The 18,357-nt window shown below is 36.9% G+C and overlaps 1 protein-coding gene and 1 long non-coding RNA gene across 5 annotated transcripts in view; one reads left to right on the forward strand and one right to left on the reverse strand.

The window, feature by feature from the left end:
- LOC129434290 (protein phosphatase 1 regulatory subunit 12A) overlaps positions 1–14,149 on the forward strand; it is a 32,730-nt gene extending 18,581 nt beyond the window's left edge. The window contains exons 11-24 of one of the 3 annotated variants that reach the window (XM_073864595.1): positions 6–100; positions 187–354; positions 431–538; positions 665–755; positions 3,324–3,440; positions 3,562–3,631; positions 3,740–3,819; positions 3,901–3,957; positions 4,451–4,503; positions 4,590–4,653; positions 4,744–4,848; positions 11,214–11,246; positions 11,472–11,522; positions 13,202–14,149. In XM_073864595.1, coding sequence (XP_073720696.1) covers positions 6–100; positions 187–354; positions 431–538; positions 665–755; positions 3,324–3,440; positions 3,562–3,631; positions 3,740–3,819; positions 3,901–3,957; positions 4,451–4,503; positions 4,590–4,653; positions 4,744–4,848; positions 11,214–11,246; positions 11,472–11,522; positions 13,202–13,288 — 1,179 coding nt within the window. In that variant the 3' untranslated portion in view covers positions 13,289–14,149. Of the gene's footprint in view, positions 1–5; positions 101–186; positions 355–430; positions 539–664; positions 756–3,323; positions 3,441–3,561; positions 3,656–3,739; positions 3,820–3,900; positions 3,958–4,450; positions 4,504–4,589; positions 4,654–4,743; positions 4,849–11,213; positions 11,247–11,471; positions 11,523–13,201 lie in introns of all 3 variants that reach the window. The other 2 variants (XM_073864594.1, XM_073864596.1) reach the window with 2 other exon arrangements.
- LOC129417528 (uncharacterized) lies at positions 8,076–10,015 on the reverse strand. Of its 2 annotated transcripts, XR_012368270.1 has the most exons (3): positions 9,567–9,725; positions 8,859–9,226; positions 8,076–8,303 (listed from the first exon to the last, which is right to left on the reverse strand). It is a non-coding gene; the product is annotated as an uncharacterized lncRNA (long non-coding RNA). The 2 variants fall into 2 exon arrangements; XR_012368269.1 differs by lacking the exon at positions 8,076–8,303 and having other exon boundaries at positions 8,895–9,226; positions 9,567–10,015.
- Positions 14,150–18,357: the final 4,208 nt, after the last annotated feature.

Raw genomic sequence — 18,357 nt, forward strand, 5'->3', positions numbered from 1 at the left:
TTCAGGAGCCAAGGCTGGCCCGCGTGCAACCAACTCCGTCCAGACGATTGTTCAGCATTTCGGACACCACCACCACCACCAATACGGACAACCCCAGCAGGTGAGACACGTAAAAAAAATAATTTTAAACCCAAGGGAATATCACCTGTTTGAACATCTTCAAACTTTATCCATTATTGTGTGTAGCTGGTTGAGCCGGAGCTCTTCGTACACACGCCGAACGAACAGCCAACCTGGGAACGACGTGTCAGGTCTGTTATCTCGCAGCTCATCTTATGGAAGGAAGCTTGATGACCCTTCAATGAACTCTTTAACCACCGGAATCTCGGGATTCAGTCGCCAAAGCTATCTGAGGTGTGTGCGTCTATCCGATTCTCTGTGTTGGGATTTGTATTTTCGGGGTTTATATATGCAGGACTCTCTCTTACAGACCAGCTCAAGAAGATGCAGATAAGAAGGAACCTGTTTCTGTGACAACCTCCAACTCTGTCACCTCGACATCCACAATCGGAGATTCAGATGCCAAACAGAGACGCAGGTGAGTACAGTAATGTGTGTATTTACCTCACTGAACAGATGGTGGTCCAGCTAGTCGACCAAAAAATGTTAGCAGGGTAGCAGCTTTCTTTTTTATTTTTCTAACTTTCAGTTTTTGTGTATGTAGATCTTATCTGACTCCCGTGCGTGATGAGGAGGCTGAGGCTCAGAGAAGAGCTCGATCCAGACATGTCCGCCAGTCCAGACGCTCCACACAGGTCTGTCTGACTTTACAACCTATAGTCTTACGTAGACATACGTCTGTAGGTCTACTTTGCGTATCATTCTAGTCGAATATTTCTGTCAGGGTGATGTAGACCAACCGCAGTTTGTTTGGCTTTGCATGACATTTACACTGCAAATAAAATATTTTCTTAATCAGTATATTTATTTTCTGGTTATAACATCTACAAATCTGTTTAATATGATAATATTTGTTTTGCACACTAGATAATAATTATATTTGTTTGTGAAGTATAGGTCCTTAAAGCTGCAATATAAAACTCTATTTCTGGTTGAAACCTAAAACTTTTGGTTGTTTTCCATGCTTTACTTGCAGTGACGTCAAGTGATTAGTGCTGCCTCACGATTAGTCGCGACTAATCGTTTGCAGAATAAAAGTTTTTGTTTACATAATATATGTGGGTGTACTGTGTATAATTATTATGTATAAATACACATACACACATGCATGTAAATAATTAAGAAACATTTGCATGTGTATATACATGTTTATATTTATATATAATCTATATTATATATAAATATGTATTATATAAATATATTTTTTTCTTAAAATTATACATTTATGTGTGTGTATTTATATAAACATAATTATTATACACAGTACACACACATTTTTTATGTAAACAAAAACTTTTATTCTGCAAACGATTAGTCGCGACTAATCGTGAGGCAGCACTACAAGTGATGTCAAAATATATTTTCCGGTGAAACCGGCTCCTGACAGCTCAGTTTATAAATTATTGTTATAACTTACCTTTGCAAAACGGGTAAAGTAAGGAGACAATTATTATCACTGATGTCTTCTTTTCTAGGGCTGTCAAAAGATTAATCGCGATTAGCATACAAAATAAAAGGTTGTTTTTCCATAATATATGTGTGCACTGTGTGTAATTATTGTGTATAGATAAATACACACACATGCATGTACATATTTAGGAAACATTTACATATTTATTTATTTATTTATTTATTTATTTATTTATTCACACTAGTCAACATTTGAAGTGGATCAAAACCTTTCATAAAAGTTGTCTTAAAACCAATACCCAATACCTGTTCTTGTCTTAGGACAAATTTGATGAAATTTTTTGATCTGTTGACTAGTATACTTTATTTTAAATGTATGTGTGTGTTAATACATACATAATAATTACACACAATAAACACGCAAATATACTATGCACACACAATCGCGATTAATCTTTTGACAGACCTACTTTTTTGTTTTTAACCAAAAAAGTTACAGATTTAAGCTTTAAAGAAAATTGTTTTTATTAATATTTGGTCAATTAAAGGTGCAGTGTGTAATTTTAAAAAGATCTCCTGACAGAAATGCAAAGTAATATACAAAACTATATTATCAGGGGTGTATAAAGACCTTTTTATAATGAACCGTTATGTTTTTATTACCTTAGAATGAGACGTTTTTATCTACATACACAGATGGTCCCCTTACGTGGAAGTCGCCATTTTGTGCCGCCATGTTTCTACAGAAGCCCTTAACGGACAAACTTTTTTTACTAAGTTGTCTCCGTCAATGACATTTTTTGGTGGTGGCTACCGTAGCTTCTCTTTGCGTTTCAAAAGCGAGGGAAGAGCAGTGGACTGAGCCATCGGTTGCAATTTACAACCTCACCACTAGATGTCGCTAAATTTTACACACTGCACCTTTAAGCCAGCGGTCAAACTTTTTGTTTTAATCAAGTGATTAATATAACTATAAGATACTATGTAATAACATTAGTTAGCTACACTAGTTAACCTAAACTGACAATAAATAATACTTCTACGGGATTTATTCATTAACCTAAACATTTTCAATTTCAAATGCCCATAAACTACCTTGAACAGACAACGATCAACTGGCATAAACAATGATACATTTTGTTATATTGTTCGTTAGCTAGCTAGGTTTATTTTTTTTTAACACCCATTGCTATTTCACCTCGTCATATTCACACACAAGCCAGTCTCTCTAATTTATCATCATTAAAAATGCAGAGAACTGTCGTGAGTTTGTAATGTTTGCGTATTGCGTTTATTTTTTGGTGGACTTCATGAAACGCAAAACGACCGGATTATGATGCCGAAGTACCGCGAGAGCGATTCATAAGCACTGTTTTCGACCCGTTCTCCTACCTTGATGATGTCATAATTATCGATTGGTCTGTGCAGCGCTGCATAAAGTCGACAGCACCCGTTAGCGCCATGCCTAGAATTTATAAAAATTGACACCCTTTTATATACTCCCCTGTCCAATATTTACTTCCATTTGGCGAGTGTTAATTTCAGGCCCTTGTTTTAACCATTGATCTAAATAAATTTTGTTAGATGTGTGACATTTGTAAGGATATTTGTACCACAAACACTTGTACAGGCAATACTGACAGACTGATAGTAGTAAGTATAGAATTAAGTCTGTCTGAAACCAAGACTGACCTTTGAACCGGACCTTTGACCCTAACACAAGCAAAACATTTATGTGGAATGATTTTGTGGCGTTCAGACATCTCTGAGTGACTGTTGTGTTTGGTCTTCAGGGTGTAACTCTCACAGACCTGCAGGAAGCAGAGAAGACAATAAAGACGGAAAACAGGGGCACAGAGAAGAAAGACGACGAAGAGAAAGAAGCGAAGCAAAAGAAAGCAGATGAAGGGGTGAGAAAGGTTAAGCGTAATCTAGATATCGGTGTTTGTTTTCTGATGGCCATTTGTTTGTTGCCGTTGAAATAACCGCAGATCACTTTTGGTTTAATTTTTGTCACCGATTTGCATGCAGGAGGTAAGCTGGCGCTCTCGTATCGCTAACCTGCAGAAGTCGGATTTGTTGGGACTCACGCACCCACCAGGTGCGCCACGTCCTGATAAACAGGGTGAACTTTTGTCTTTAAAATTTTTAATTTAATGCATTTAAATTTTCATTTTCATAGTTTAACTTTGTTTTTGGATTGTGTTAGATGCGGACACCACTGTCGGAGACAGCGAGGAGTTGACGAGAGAGCGCAGGAGGGCTCGGAGGAGAGCGAGAACCGGCGAGGTGAGTACATGGAGGACACGTATAAAAAAGCACAAGTGTTCAGCTTCTGTGTTTGAACTTTGACCTCTTTATGTTTTTTAGGGCGATGATAATGACCCGGGTGTAGAGGATGAAAGTAGCGGTGGGCGGGACCCACAGGTTTGAACAATAAGCATGCTATTTTGTTTCATTGACGTGTTTTTCCATGCAATTGCTTTTGTCTGAATGGGCGTTGAAATGTTTCCTTTGTTATTCAAGGTTTAGATCATAAATTAGTCATATTTTACAACCTCTAGGGAAATTTACGGTACATTTAAGGTAATGGTTCCCCCAAAAATAAAAACTCATCATTTACTTGATTTGTTTTTCCAAACCGGAACAAAACTTGTTTGAGAGTTCCTTGTCATGCTGGTGTTTGCTTTACAAAGAGCAGACGTCGACTCCTGAAAAGAAAAACACCATTGCCCACGTGACTTGTGCACCATACAAAAAGTTGTAGTCAACACAGTTTAAAGTTCCCACATAAGAAGGGAACTTTGCACTTTATTAAAGTTGTTTATTTTAATATTTAAAGCATGCATATGTTTTTAAGCATTGCACAACCCTTTAGAGTTTGTTTATGTTTGCTCGTGTTTACGTTTTCTTCCTGAAGTGTGAATTGTTTTCTGTCTCTCTCACGCAGACAGACAGGCATGTGAGCAGCAGGTACGCGTTTGACCTCAGATCTTTTGTTTTGTTTGTGATTGTGGCGTGCGGTGTTCTCATTTCGTCTCTCTGTTGCCCCCCTTTAGCTCTGATTCGGTCTTGAATGATTACATTCACACGAGAGGATCAGATTCCAGGGACTTCAAAAAGGTGCGGAGGAATTTGCAGATAAACTGATTGTGTTACAAGGAAGCATGCGTGTGTAACGTGCCTGTATTTGCGTGTCTGTGTGTGTCTCAGATGTTCGAGGAGGTTTCCAGGGAAAACCGTCGTCTGCAGACGCAGCTATCGGACATGCAGAGAACCATTTCACTGACACGAATGGAGTTGGAAAAGGCCACCCAGGTGTGTGCATGCATATTAAAGCATATCACTGCTGTACGAATGGATGGATGAAGGGTTGTCATGATACCAACATTGGAATATTTAATGTAACAATTTTCATATAATTTGTTAATATTTATATTTAAACGCAAGTAAACTAGTGCTGCAAATAACGATGATATTCTCATAATCGATTAATCTGACAATTTTCTCAGATTAATCGTTTAATCGATTATTCTCATAATCGATTAATCTGACCATTTTCTCCGATTAATCGTTTAATCGGATAGTAACCTAAATATCTACTCAATTAGATAAAGTAAACATGCTGCACATTGTTTTGTACATGTATATGTTATGCTGCGTTTACACCAACTGCGTTCGAGGCGTCAAAATCGCATGTACCACGCCTAGTTTGCCGCTTGAACAGTTTGAATGCATTCGCGCGTCTAGAATGAAGTAGACGCGCGGAAAAAGCAAGCATTTGACGCGCGTCAGAGGCAAAATCCGCTTCTTGTGGGAGGGGCAAGTGCTATGCGGTTGTCTGTTTGCAAGATGGCTGATTGTGCATTTATCGAGAGAGTTACCGGTTTGTATTTAGTCACCTTACTATAGGGGTAAAATAAATTCGCCAAAGTTCACATTTTTCAACTCGGGCGTCAGCCACAAATTCGCGTCAAACGCAAAATGCACAAAAAGCACCATTCGCGCGAACTAGACGGAATTGCGTCTAGCCGTGCCAAACGCCTCATCCGCGCCGCGAGACTTCACATTGACTTTACATTGAAATCACTCGCGCTTGACGCGTCCACCGCGGCTGGTGTAAACGCAGCATTAGAGCTTTCTTTGATATTTCAGAGCAATTGATGAAATAAGCTTGTGCAACTTTCACATGCTCGCAAAATTAAACTATTGAAAGACGTTGAGAACAGCCACTTTGGTTTTATCAATGAAAGCCTAAGGATAGCGCTGTACACTGTGTGTTCGCGCTAAAAGTAAAAAACGATATAAAACATTGTGCTCGGTACATCACATTAGATCAAGAGACGGAGAGTAGGCAGTCTCTTGTGGCTGTTCAAACACATTCGACCACATGCACCACAAAAGCAATCTGGTCGAAATGTTTTACACCTGTCTTTATGGTCGTCCACTTGTGATCCTTTTGGCGAAAACGCATCTTGTGTTGATATGATATTACGTTGATATCATCTTGTGCAATGATATTACGCAGTGCCCTTAGGGTGGCCATACGTGCCATTTTCGCCGGACGCTTCCTGGCAGTATTTCAGGTGCCTCCTACGGAAATCGAATTGGTTGGCCGCATACGTCATCAAGGTTTAATATTTCAGGTTCTATTTCAAAAAAGCAACCATTACATTTCAAGGTAAAAATAAAACTATAATGATTGTATGTCTTAACAGAAATAAATCTTAATTTTATAAATGTGTTTAACTGAAATGTGAGAACCTCGATGACGTATGCGGTCGACCAATGCGACTTCCGGAGGCCGCACCCAAAATCCTGCCCAGGACGCATCTGGCGAAAATGGCATGTATGGCTACCCTAACTGTGGGTTCAAACCAGATGCGTTTGAGATGTCAAATTTGCATAGTTGGACGCTTGAACATTTTGAGTGTACTCGCTTTATTTGTGTGTGAAAGCCGCGTGTGAAATTCTAGTCATCGAGACATTCACACGGAAATTTGCGTCATTCGCTTCCTGTAATCATGTCACTACTAGAGCAAGCTCCTATGGGGTCAGATTTGTTTCGTATTTCTGAATAAATATACTATGATCCACAAATAAATATAGAGAGTTTCATAAATATTTTTTAAATCCACAAATGCACAATAAGCGAACCATAAATATATGTTAGACATTTCATAAAAAGGAAGGAAATTCACAAATAAATAAAATGGGATTTGCAAATGAAAAAATATTTATAAATATATATTTTTATTTTATTTATATGTGAATGGCTTCCTGCGCATTTGTGGATCGCTTTCTGTGCATTTGTGAATTGCTGCACTCATTTGTGGATCGCGTTCTGTGCATTTGTGGATTTGAAACATTTCTAACGTCAAGACGTGCACAAGAATCCACAAATAGGTGGACTCCGCCCACCGCCTACTCCAGCCAATCAGACAACAAGCACACTGTGCTGACCAATCGTGGCAAGATTTCCCTCCAACCAATCACATTTTGTTTTACTGTTAGGTCGGGAACACAGTTGAATTTCATCAGGCAATCTTTTGTAGGCTGCATACATCATCAAGACTGTCTTATTTTAGAAAATTAACTATTATAAAGTTGACTATTATTCTCAGTTAGTCGTTAATTGTTGTAAAATGCTTATGATTTGCGGATGTAATGCTCAGTTAACTTGAATTAACCAGACGTGATGACTTATGCAGCCTGCATATGCGACCTCCGGAGGCTGCAGCCTTCCGATTGAGGAACGGGCACTGTTGACAGTTGTCAATAATTCTTTACTAGGGATTCTCTTAATACACTTTGTGGTAAGGTATGTCAAGGTTAATATTTGTCAAATTAAATTGATTAAAACCGGTTTTTAGCAGTAGTTTACTCCACACGGGGCTTTTTGGTTCCTTCTGTTGCCGTGTTGGTTTGTTTCCTGGCTCACAGTAACTAAGTTTAGCATTTTGTAAATTCTGTTAATATAGCATATAGCCTTTCTTGAAATAATCCGGCTACAATCTTAAAGACGTCTTGGTTTCAATTTTGCTAATCCCTTATGTAATATCAAACTCCTGTTCTCAGGAAATGTTCCATTTTAATGTGAGGTGGAAATTGGAAAGGCTTGTATAGTTTGGTCTGTTCCTGATTATTTATATTATTTGACTAAATTATCAATAGTTGAAGAACAAAATACTGTTTTATTAGATTATAATCTATAGTTTGGAATAATACTATATAACCCATTATATTTACTATTAATTTAGTAATTTCCCTGGTTTTTCTTCTTTCTTGTAAAGCTGTTTTGAAGCAATGCAACTTTGTAAAAAAAAACACTATATAAATAAATCTGGCTTGGCTTAATTTAAAATTAAATTTACACCCCATTTAGCATTTACAGATGTGTTTGTTTGTTTACATTTAATATTTAATTTACTTAAGAAGATATTGTGTTCTATATAAATCTGTACTACTTATTTCAGCAAACTCTAACAAATGTCTGCATCTAAGCTTACACAAAGGATTAGCTTATTTATTTATTCCTTCAAATTATTGATTCATAAATAAATGAGTTCATTACACATTTCATTCATTCACTCCTGTCTACTGCAATTGCTGATTGAGAAACATGGCATTGACCTTCAGGTTCATTAACACAGTATGACAAAAAAAATCAATATCCTCTTGAACTTGAAATATGAACACAAATTCATCCTTTACTTCAGAGAATTCCCCGCTCAGGACCTTCCAGAGGGCATTTTGTTGATCATCTGTAACACCTGGTCAAGTAAAGATGCAAGTCGTAAAACATATAAAAATCACATGAAATGATATGTAGCGTCTGACATATCCCTTTTAGGCAAACATCTACATCAGCTGAATGCACCCCCACTCCTAAAAAACACACACAATAAAAAACAAATAACATACCAGTTGTTTGATTGCATACTTGTGTAAAAATCCATCTTACTTCTATGAATTGTACCGTTAATGACAGTAAGAGCATAAGCTTGTTCAGAGCATAAAGGGAAAATAAAAACAACACTGTAAGACTATCTAACAGCTTTGACATATTAAACCTTCTTAACATTAAGATGTAGACACCACAGGAATTTCTTGTTCATTTAAAAGATACCATAATGCATAATGTGTAATTAAATGATCAGTTCTGTAGTAGGAGACGAGGTAAAACACATTTGTTTTGTCATGTCATAATAAAATGTACCACGTTAGATACAAACTATCTGTAAGCAAATGTCACTACATAACTATAATGGTAGCGAAGACTACTCTGAAGTGTAGGGGGCTAGTTATGAATGAATATAGCAATGTACCAGGGTGTCTGTCAGAACACAATAGAGAGCGTTGAACCAACTTGAGCTGTTTATTAGGCACACAAGAGAACATACATTAGATAGGAGAGAGCCAGCATTCAGTATTTATGAGGTAGCACACACCGCACAGAACTCTGAATGAGAGGCACAACTTAGATAGCAGAGCAGTCGTTGATGAAGGTAATGGTGAATATTGGTAGTAGTCCTTTAATGAAGCTCTGCACAGGATGAGGGTATGCTCCTTTAAGAGAGATAGGCCAGAGCTGTATTTATGAGCTTGGTTGCATGGCATGTGAATGGAGATGCATGAGTGCCTGGCTATATTTGAGAGCTTAGCCAGATCATAGGCAGGTGGAGATGTGGTTTCCCTGCAACAGATAACAACAGGATTCCCAAAGTAACACTAATGCTAATAAACATACATAACATTGACAAATTAGCTAACTTTACAGCTTCTCCCCTCATACATCATCAAAATAACATAAACAGACGTGTCTCAAATGACACATTTTACACCATTAGCAGTGTTTACACAACGTATGTAATATAACTGACATTATTACAGGATAAACACATTGATGAACAGCAAAAGAAAGTGATTTATATAACGTTACAGCGTAGTAGATTCACAGTTTAGCTAATAACATGTTAGCGCTATTAATAACGGAAATTTTAACAAAAAAAACATGCAAATCTAACTGTACTCACTCTAATGACGCACATGAACACACCACGTAACAATCTGGTGCTATTGTCTCCACAACAACACGATTCATGCCTCACACAGCGAGACACTTGTACAAAACTAGCGCTCTTCCGCCATTGCTTTGAGTGAGCGATACTCGCTGTCAAAATAAAAGTCCTCCTCCGTCTGTTCTTCTTTCGTGGGTTTATCCTCCTCCGTCTGGGTCTTTTGCACAATGTTTCTAGAAAAGACTCTGTGATTGGTTGAAGGGAAATCGTGCCACGATTGGTAAGCACAGTGTGCTTGTTGTCTGATTGGCTGGAGTAGACGGTGGGCGGAGTCCACCTATTTGTGGATTCTTGTGCACGTCTTGACGTTAGAAATGTTTCAAATCCACAAATGCACAGAACGCGATCCACAAATGAGTGCAGCAATTCACAAATGCACAGAAAGCAATCCACAAATGCGCAGGAAGCCATTCACATATAAATAAAATAAAAATATATATTTATAAATATTTTTTCATTTGCAAATCGCATTTTATTTATTTGTGAATTTCCTTCCTTTTTATGAAATGTCTAACATATATTTATGGTTCACTTATTGTGCATTTGTGGATTTAAAAAATATTTATGAAACTCTCTATATTTATTTGTGGATCATAGTATATTTATTCAGAAATACGAAACAAATCTGACCCCATAAGCTCCTGATTGGTTAACGCTTGCCAAAGTTCAGATGTTTTTACTTGCGCGTTTCCCGCGGCAATGCTCAATTCGCGTCATTCGCGTGAACGAGGCGGAATCATTTCTACCCTACAGTGCTAAACGCCTCATTCGTGCAGCGAGACCTCCGGATGCGCGTCAGTGCTTTTTTTCATTGACTTAACATTGAAATCACTTGTGCTTGATGCCTTTACGGCGACTGGTGTGAACGCAGCATATGTCTCCTGCTATTGAAAGTGCTATTTCAGGCGCTGCGTAATATCATTGCACCTCCTACAGCCATGTTATGGCAGCAAAGTCCTTGATTATTACGTCAGAATAAGAGTATAGTTCCTACCCATATCGGCCTAGAAATCGTAACTTTTAATTCTAGAAATCGTAACTTTTAATTTTCCGTCAGTCTTAGTACACGATGTAACTACAGAAGAGTCATGTTTTAAATAGGAAAAATATCGAAACACTTTGGTTATTTTTTTAGCGCGATGCTAATGGTCTAATCAGATTCAATGGATTATGCTAAGCTAATGCTAAAAGTGGTAGCGCCAGACCCGGAGATCGGCTGAATGGATTCCAAAACTTTAAAAATCAAATGTTTACTGTAGGGGAGCTGGAAAATTAGCATATTTTCAAAAAAAGTAGTGCATCTCTTTTAATACCAGGTGTAAACAGCCCCAAAAAGTACAAAGCGCTATGAAAAGAAGCAGCACCTGACTTCATTATCACGCAGCTTGTGCTGTATGAAACAGACTCATGTCGAACTGTTTTCCTAATTGATTATTATCTATTTTTAAACGATTAGTTGTTGTAGCCCTGAAGTAAACCAAACTCAGTCGTACGATTGATACCGTAGAATGATTGGTATTGTTATATTGCATTTTTAGTGTACATACTTAAAAGTAGGCAATGTGAAACAATTAACTGTGTGTGCATGTGTGTGTTTAACAGAGGCAGGAGAGATTCACAGAGATGGAAAAGAAGGTGAGTATTAAAACCATTGAGAAGCTAAAGTGATTCCAAGTTTATGAAGTCACACACCACACACCTGTCTCTCTCTCTCTCTCTCTCTCGCTCTCTCTCTCTCTCTCGCTCTCTCTCTCTCGCTCTCTCTCTCTCTCTCTGTCTCTCGCTCTCTCTCTGTCTCTCGCTCTCTCTCTGTCTCACTCTCTCTCTCTCTCTCTCTCTCTCTCTCTCTCTCTCTCTCAGGAAAGAAAAAGGTTAGAGAGGCGTGCTGCCGAGTTGGAAGAGGAGTTCAAGGTAAGAGCGAAATCCTTCATGCACGTGATCGTCTGACATTTGCTCTTTTCATCAGCTTTGAATGCTGGCTCAGCAGCAGTTTGGGGATTGATTTGAATGCATCTGTTGCTTAATACTTTATCCCTAAGAGCAATACTGTTGTAAATTACAGCCGACACAAGTAAAACCTGTTTTGCGTAAGACATTTGTGTCACTTCACGTTCAAATGCAATGAAATGACAAGTAATTTTGAGTTTCTGTCAGGGCTGGGAACCAATAACCGGTTCTTAGACAACCCAGGTGAAAAAGTAGTACACTTCCATGGGGTACTTAAAGTGCTTTCGCACACTAATTTTGTACTTAATATACTAAAAATTTATCTTTAGATGTTCTTAAAGGAATAGTCCATTTTCTTAAAAGAAAAATCCAGATAATTTACTCACCACCATGTCATCCAAAATGTTGATGTCTGTCTTTGTTCAGTCCAGAAGAAATTATGTTTTTTGAAGAAAACATTGCAGGATTTTTCTCATTTTAATGGACTTTAATGGACACCAACACTTAACTCAAAACGTAACATTTTTTTTCAACAGAGTTTCAAAGGACTCTAAACGATCTCAAATGAGGCATAATTGTCATTTTTGACAAGAAAAATAAAAAATATGCACTTTTAAACTACAACTTCTCATATTCCTCCGGTCCTGAAAGCGTCAGCGTGACCTCACGCAATACGTCATGACGTCAAGAGGTCACAGAGGACGAACGTGAAACTCCGCCCCAGTGTTTACAAGTGTGTTGAAGGAGGACCGTTCCTATGTTGTTGTATGTGGAATGATACTAATTAATGTATTTGTGTCAGTTTATTGTTTACAATGGTCCGCAAATGTGCGTTTTATAAATGTAACACGTGACCTCCCTACGCCACTACGCGTTTACGTTAGGTCGCGCTGGACTGGACCTAGACGAAAAGTTGTGGTTTAAAAGTGCATTTTTTTTTCTTGTCAAAAATGACAATCGTTTCGCTAGATAAGACCCTTATGCCTCGTTTGGGATCGTTTATAGTCCTTTGAAACTCCGTTGAAAAAAACTGTTACGTGTTGAGTTAAGTATTAAGTGTTGGTGTCCATTAAAGTCCATTTAAATGAGAAAAATGCTGCAATGTTTTCCTCAAAAAACATAATTTCTTCTCGACTGAATAAAGAAAGACATCAACATTTTTGGTTGACATGGTGGTGAGTAAATTATCTGGATTTTTCTTTTAAGAAAATGGGATATTCCTTTAAGAACATCTTAAGAAGTACTAAAGATGAATTCTTAGTATATTAAGCACAAAATTAGTGTGCGAAAATAAAGCACTATGAAAGTGTACTACTTTTTCACCTGGGAAGAGTTAAAACTGTTCCTACAGTAAATAATTTTTTTGGACTGTTCTGTTTTCCATAAAAAATCAGTCCATACAATTTGTGTACCATCTGAAGAAATGCAAAAGTAAAAAGTTAAAAAAGTCCACTTTCATGGTGCATGTTTTGCTTTTTGGAGCTTCTCGGCTCATTGCGTGGAAAACAGCAGCTGTGGGATTCATCGAAAATCTAATTTGTGTTTCACAAACGTAAAAGAGCTTACAAATAAACAAACAAACAATGATAACGTTGCAACAACTTCTGTACAAAAAGTAACTCTTGTGTTTGTGTGTCGTGCAGGATTTTGGGGACTTGAAAGCGGACAACCAGAGGCTAAAGGACGAGAACGGAGCTTTGATTCGAGTCATAAGCAAACTCTCCAAATAGAGACTGGAGAAGAGCGAGAGAAATGGCCCAACCCTCCCCCAACATCCTTCCGAGGAAGGCAAGAAAGGAGGGGTGAACGTCAGACACGAAGAACTTCCAGAAAAGAATGTCACTGTTTTATGTGGACCGTTCGGATGGGTCACAATTTGACTCGACTTGATCTTTTACCTTTCTGCTATACGAGACTCGTGTGTGCGTGTTTTGAACTTCATGCTTGTTTTCAGGAGACCAACGATGAGACAAAGCTTCAACTTTCTGTTTTCCTTTCACATACACGCACACACACACACACACACACACACACTTGTGTAAGGACGCATGCATGCACCATGCACATTTTCATAAGCGTGACCACACACACTCGACACACATTCCATGTCTTGGGCAGTATTTTTTGTTTTGTTGCATCTTTGCACGCTACGTCTGCACAACACGCAAACACACAATTGAGAGGTTTTACCCATAAAATTCACCTGGAGGTGGTCTGAATATTAAGGTGTCACCGGAGTTATTGACTCCAGATTTATTGACCAATACAACAAAGGCGACAGTCGGTGCAAACTCCTGTGCATGTCGGAAAAAACACATTTTTTTGGCATCTTTTCCCACTTTGCGCACTTATGACGAGCAATGCGGAAGTTTCTATTTTCGTATTTTATACTGTTGTGTGAATCCATCCTTGCTACCGTTGTCTTCGTAAGTGTGGATGGCTTTTGTTTATTGTGTAAATGTACAAATATTATTCGTTTGAAATCATAAACGCCATAAACTGTAACATGATATCAGTTTTATTTTCTTCACGTGTTGTTTTTCTAATATATTGAATGAATGTTGGCACTTAATAAAAGATGTGTATTTGTAGCGCAGTGCCTGTTTCATTGCCGTTGTAGACAATGCATTGTTTTTTAAAAAAAAATTAATTTTATTACACAAACGAGGCACCTTTTTATATTATAAAAAAATCTTTTTTTGCAAAATATTGCCCATCTGATGCATTTTTGCATCATGGCCTGTTATTGTAACATCACGTTAGCAATGCAAAGGTTTTGGGTTTAAAACTAATAAAAAATGTATTTCTTAAATGCACTGCAAGTCAGTTTGGATAAAAGCTAAATGTAATCTAATTTAATTTAAAGGTGCAGTGTGTAAATTTTAGCGGTATCTATTCGTGAGGTTGCAAATTGCAACCAACGGCTCATCCACTGCTGACCCCTCGCTTTTGAAACGCATAGAGAAGCTACGGTAGATGCCACAGGACAAACATGTCTACATCAGAGGCAACTTATTAAACAAAGTTTGTCCTTTAAGGGCTTCTGTAGAAACGTGGTGACACAAAATGGTGGCTTCCATGTAAGGGGACCTGCAGTGTATGTAGATAAAAACGTGTTATGCTAAGGTAATTAAAAACATAATTGTTCATTATTTGATGTCTTTATACACCCCCGATAATAGTTATGTGTATTATATTGCATTTCTGTCAAGAGATTCTTCTAAAAGTTACACACTGCACCTTTAATTGGTGTGGGTAGCTCACAATGTTTTGAGACGTCATCTCTTTCTCATCACTCATTATTGCTCCCTAATGCCCATGTACTGCTGTCTAGCAGATGTCCTACATCATCCGAAACGACAACAACCGAAGAACAGCTGTAATAATGGATCCAACATTCCCACACAGCCGGAGAGGAAGTTACAGTAAACCTGGACTTTGGCAAACTAATTTATACTGTATGGTGACGTAGACTGACACCTTGTTTAGATTGTCAGAAATTGGAGAAAACGTGGGTGAGAAAAGTTCACGTCCGTTCTGTAGGATCCCTTGGGAGATTCCTACACATGCAACAGAGATCAGACTCTTGTTACCTTCTGTAAAAACTGAATGACCCCATGAGATACAAATGCCAACCCCCATCCTGGGATCTGTCCGTCTCATCCACATATACACTGACAACAAGCACCGCTCCTAATAAGGTACGCCGAGCCAGTTCTGCTGTAAATATCCCTCAGGCCTGAGACGGAGAGAGAGAGAGAGGAAGGGAGGGCGGAGAGGAAAAAGTCTGGGGAAAAGAGAAGCGGATGGATTGCGGCCTTATAAGGGTAAAGCCGCTCTTTTCCCAGGGTCTGGAACCCCAAACCTCGGCACGCTGCCAAGAGAAACGCAACAGGGTTTAGTGCTATCTAGTGGCTGAGTTGTGTAAAGACTGGATTTGATTTGTAGGAATTGAAGGCCTAGTATAACATTAAGACAATACAAAGAAATTTTGGGAATTTTATATTACATTTACATTTTCTTTATCCAAAGCAACTTGCAGCGCATCACAACACTGTAAAACCGTTAACTTAAACAGTTAAAAAACAGTTAACTTAACTCAAACCATTTAAGTAAACCAGTTGCGTTATACCATTTAAGTTTTAAAACGCATAAATTTAAGTACTGTGAACTTGAGTCATGTGCAATATGCACTTATATTTAAGTAGTGTGAACTTAAATATAAGTGCATAACTGCATATGACTCAATTTGTTTGGGTTCACAGTACTCAAATGTATGTGTTTTAAAACTAATGCAACCTGTTTACTTAATTGGTTTGAGTTGAGTTAACTTTTAGGTTTTATACAGGCTATACATGTTAATCACTATGCATGATCTCTGGGTTCAAACCCACATACTTTTGCGATGCTAATGCAATGCTATACCACTGAGCTACAAAAATACAAAAAAATGATAGACTCTAGGTATCTTTAAAAAACAAGCACTGTCTGTAGGATTTACATCATGGGTCTTCAACAGGGGTCCGGGGACCCTTGGGGGTCTGTGTTTGTATTACTGGCGGTCCTCCCAATAATTTTTAAATGCAATTTTTTGGCATTAATGGGTTAATAATAAAATTAAAAGTTAAAATAAAGAGCATAACGTTACCATGATAAAATCTATGCTATGTAGCATGCCAAATATTATTTTTTAACATAACCTCATAAGTTGTCGTCTCTCTATCCATTAAGGGGTCCTTGGCCTGAAAAAGGTTGAAGAGCTGTGGTTTAAATGTATGGTATTGTGAGATCTTAAACCACTTTAGTTGATGTGTTAAGCTGATTTTGCAAGCCAGTTAAGCCTTATCTCTCATGTAGATCTGTTGCTTTTCTTTTTAAGCAGTATTTTCTTTTCACACAATAAGGTTCACTATCTAGACTGAAAAAAAATGTGATTAAATTAGAGTTGTTTGGTACCAAAAATTTGAATTGGCATTGTAAACGAGGTAAACACTGTGATTGAGGAGGACAATAATGAATTCATGATATGAGCTGTTTAGGAGCAAATCCGTGCAGATCGGTTTTTTAAAGAGATATTTGTTGGTATTGCATCTGTAGTTAACATAATACCAGAGTAAATTAGTTGGAATTTGTTTCCAAACAATTTGTATAAACAAATGGGTGACCTTGCATTTTTGTTGAAATGTAATTATTTAATTGAAAAAATACCAGTTAGGCTCGCTAATTTCCATAAACAAGCTCTAGCGGCATGGACTCTGGCCTACGGATACAACTTTTCCCCTAGTAGATTTTACATTTGGAACAACAAAGATATGGTGTATAAAATATAACACTTTTCTTTGATCAATAATGAAATTAAATTAATTGAAAATAATGTTGTACTAGATTTTTGAACAAATGTACCAATTAAATCCAAGGAATTTGCTGTTATGATGGATGCGGCCCCAAAAACAGGTATTGACTTTATTTTAGAAATACATTGCAGGATAGAGATCCAAACCTTAATGACATCAAGGGTAAAATATAGGAGATATAAATATATTGTCACAAATAACTATATTAAAAACAAATTTAAAATAGTTGTTTATCCCCCAGCTTGTTTCTTTTGGACTATTGTTTTTGGGAATGTGAATTGGTGCAAAGCTTGGGGAACAGTGGACAAATTTTTTATTAATAATAAAATAACATAAGTTTCATTAAAAATAATACATAGGATATAACCAGTTGAACAGGTTTAAATTGAATATCAATTACTCAAGTTGTTTTTGTCAAGATGAAAAGGAAACCATTTTCCATTGCATACATACAAAGATGTTTTGGGTTGAATCAAAACAATTTATTATGAAAAACTTTAATATTGTTTTACAGCTAACTGCATTGGACATATTGATATACTTTAATGATTAAACGCTTGATAAAGAAAGCAATATCTTATTCAAATGTTGATTTAACTGGGGAATTTTTATATCCATACTCCAAACCAAATTTCCTTCATTTTAAAAATGAGCTTAAGAATTATTGTATTATGCTAAAGAATTATAAAATAAAATAATAAAATTAAAAATATTAAAAAAGATAAAACTTTTAAGATTACAAGCAAATATGAGAATTGAAATGAAACCCTTTTCTCCTTTTTATTTTTATTTTTATTAATTTACTATTAAATTAACGTTGGCTTGTTAATTGTGTAATAATTGTTTTAATTGGAATGCTTCTTATTGTACACTCTAAGAAAGGATGTGTTAATTTTAAGACATTGTTTTGTGTAAAACTATTTAACACATTATGTGTTATTTTAACACATTGTGTGTAATTTCGTGTAGATTGTGAGCTTAAATAAATGAAATGGACAACACAAGATGTGTTAAAACAACACAAAGTGTGTTATTCCAAAAATAACACAGAGATGTTTTAAGTTAAGGACAACACACTAGATGTGTTGTCCTTAACTAGACACAAGTGTTAATTTAACACATTCATTTTAAGAGTGTACTATTGTATTATGGCAAATAAAAACCAATACCAGAAAAATGTTAATTAAATGTAAAGTAAATTGGGTTAATTTTGCATTTTAAAATTAATTTATCATGAAATATCCTCTTAAACAAAATTATACGTAAGCCTCTTATAAACAGAAGCATTTATTTAGGTATTTATTATAAAGCGGTGTTTAACTATTTAACATGTATGAATTACTTAACATGTTTTACCTTTTGTCTGTAACATTTTTAAAGCTTCAGTGAAAAACGTGGTGAAGTAGGCTACTCATCGTAGGCTACTCGACAATAATGACCGTTTC

The sequence above is a fragment of the Misgurnus anguillicaudatus genome, unplaced genomic scaffold (genome assembly GCF_027580225.2).
Source record: "Misgurnus anguillicaudatus unplaced genomic scaffold, ASM2758022v2 HiC_scaffold_27, whole genome shotgun sequence".
Lineage (NCBI taxonomy): Eukaryota > Metazoa > Chordata > Actinopteri > Cypriniformes > Cobitidae > Misgurnus > Misgurnus anguillicaudatus.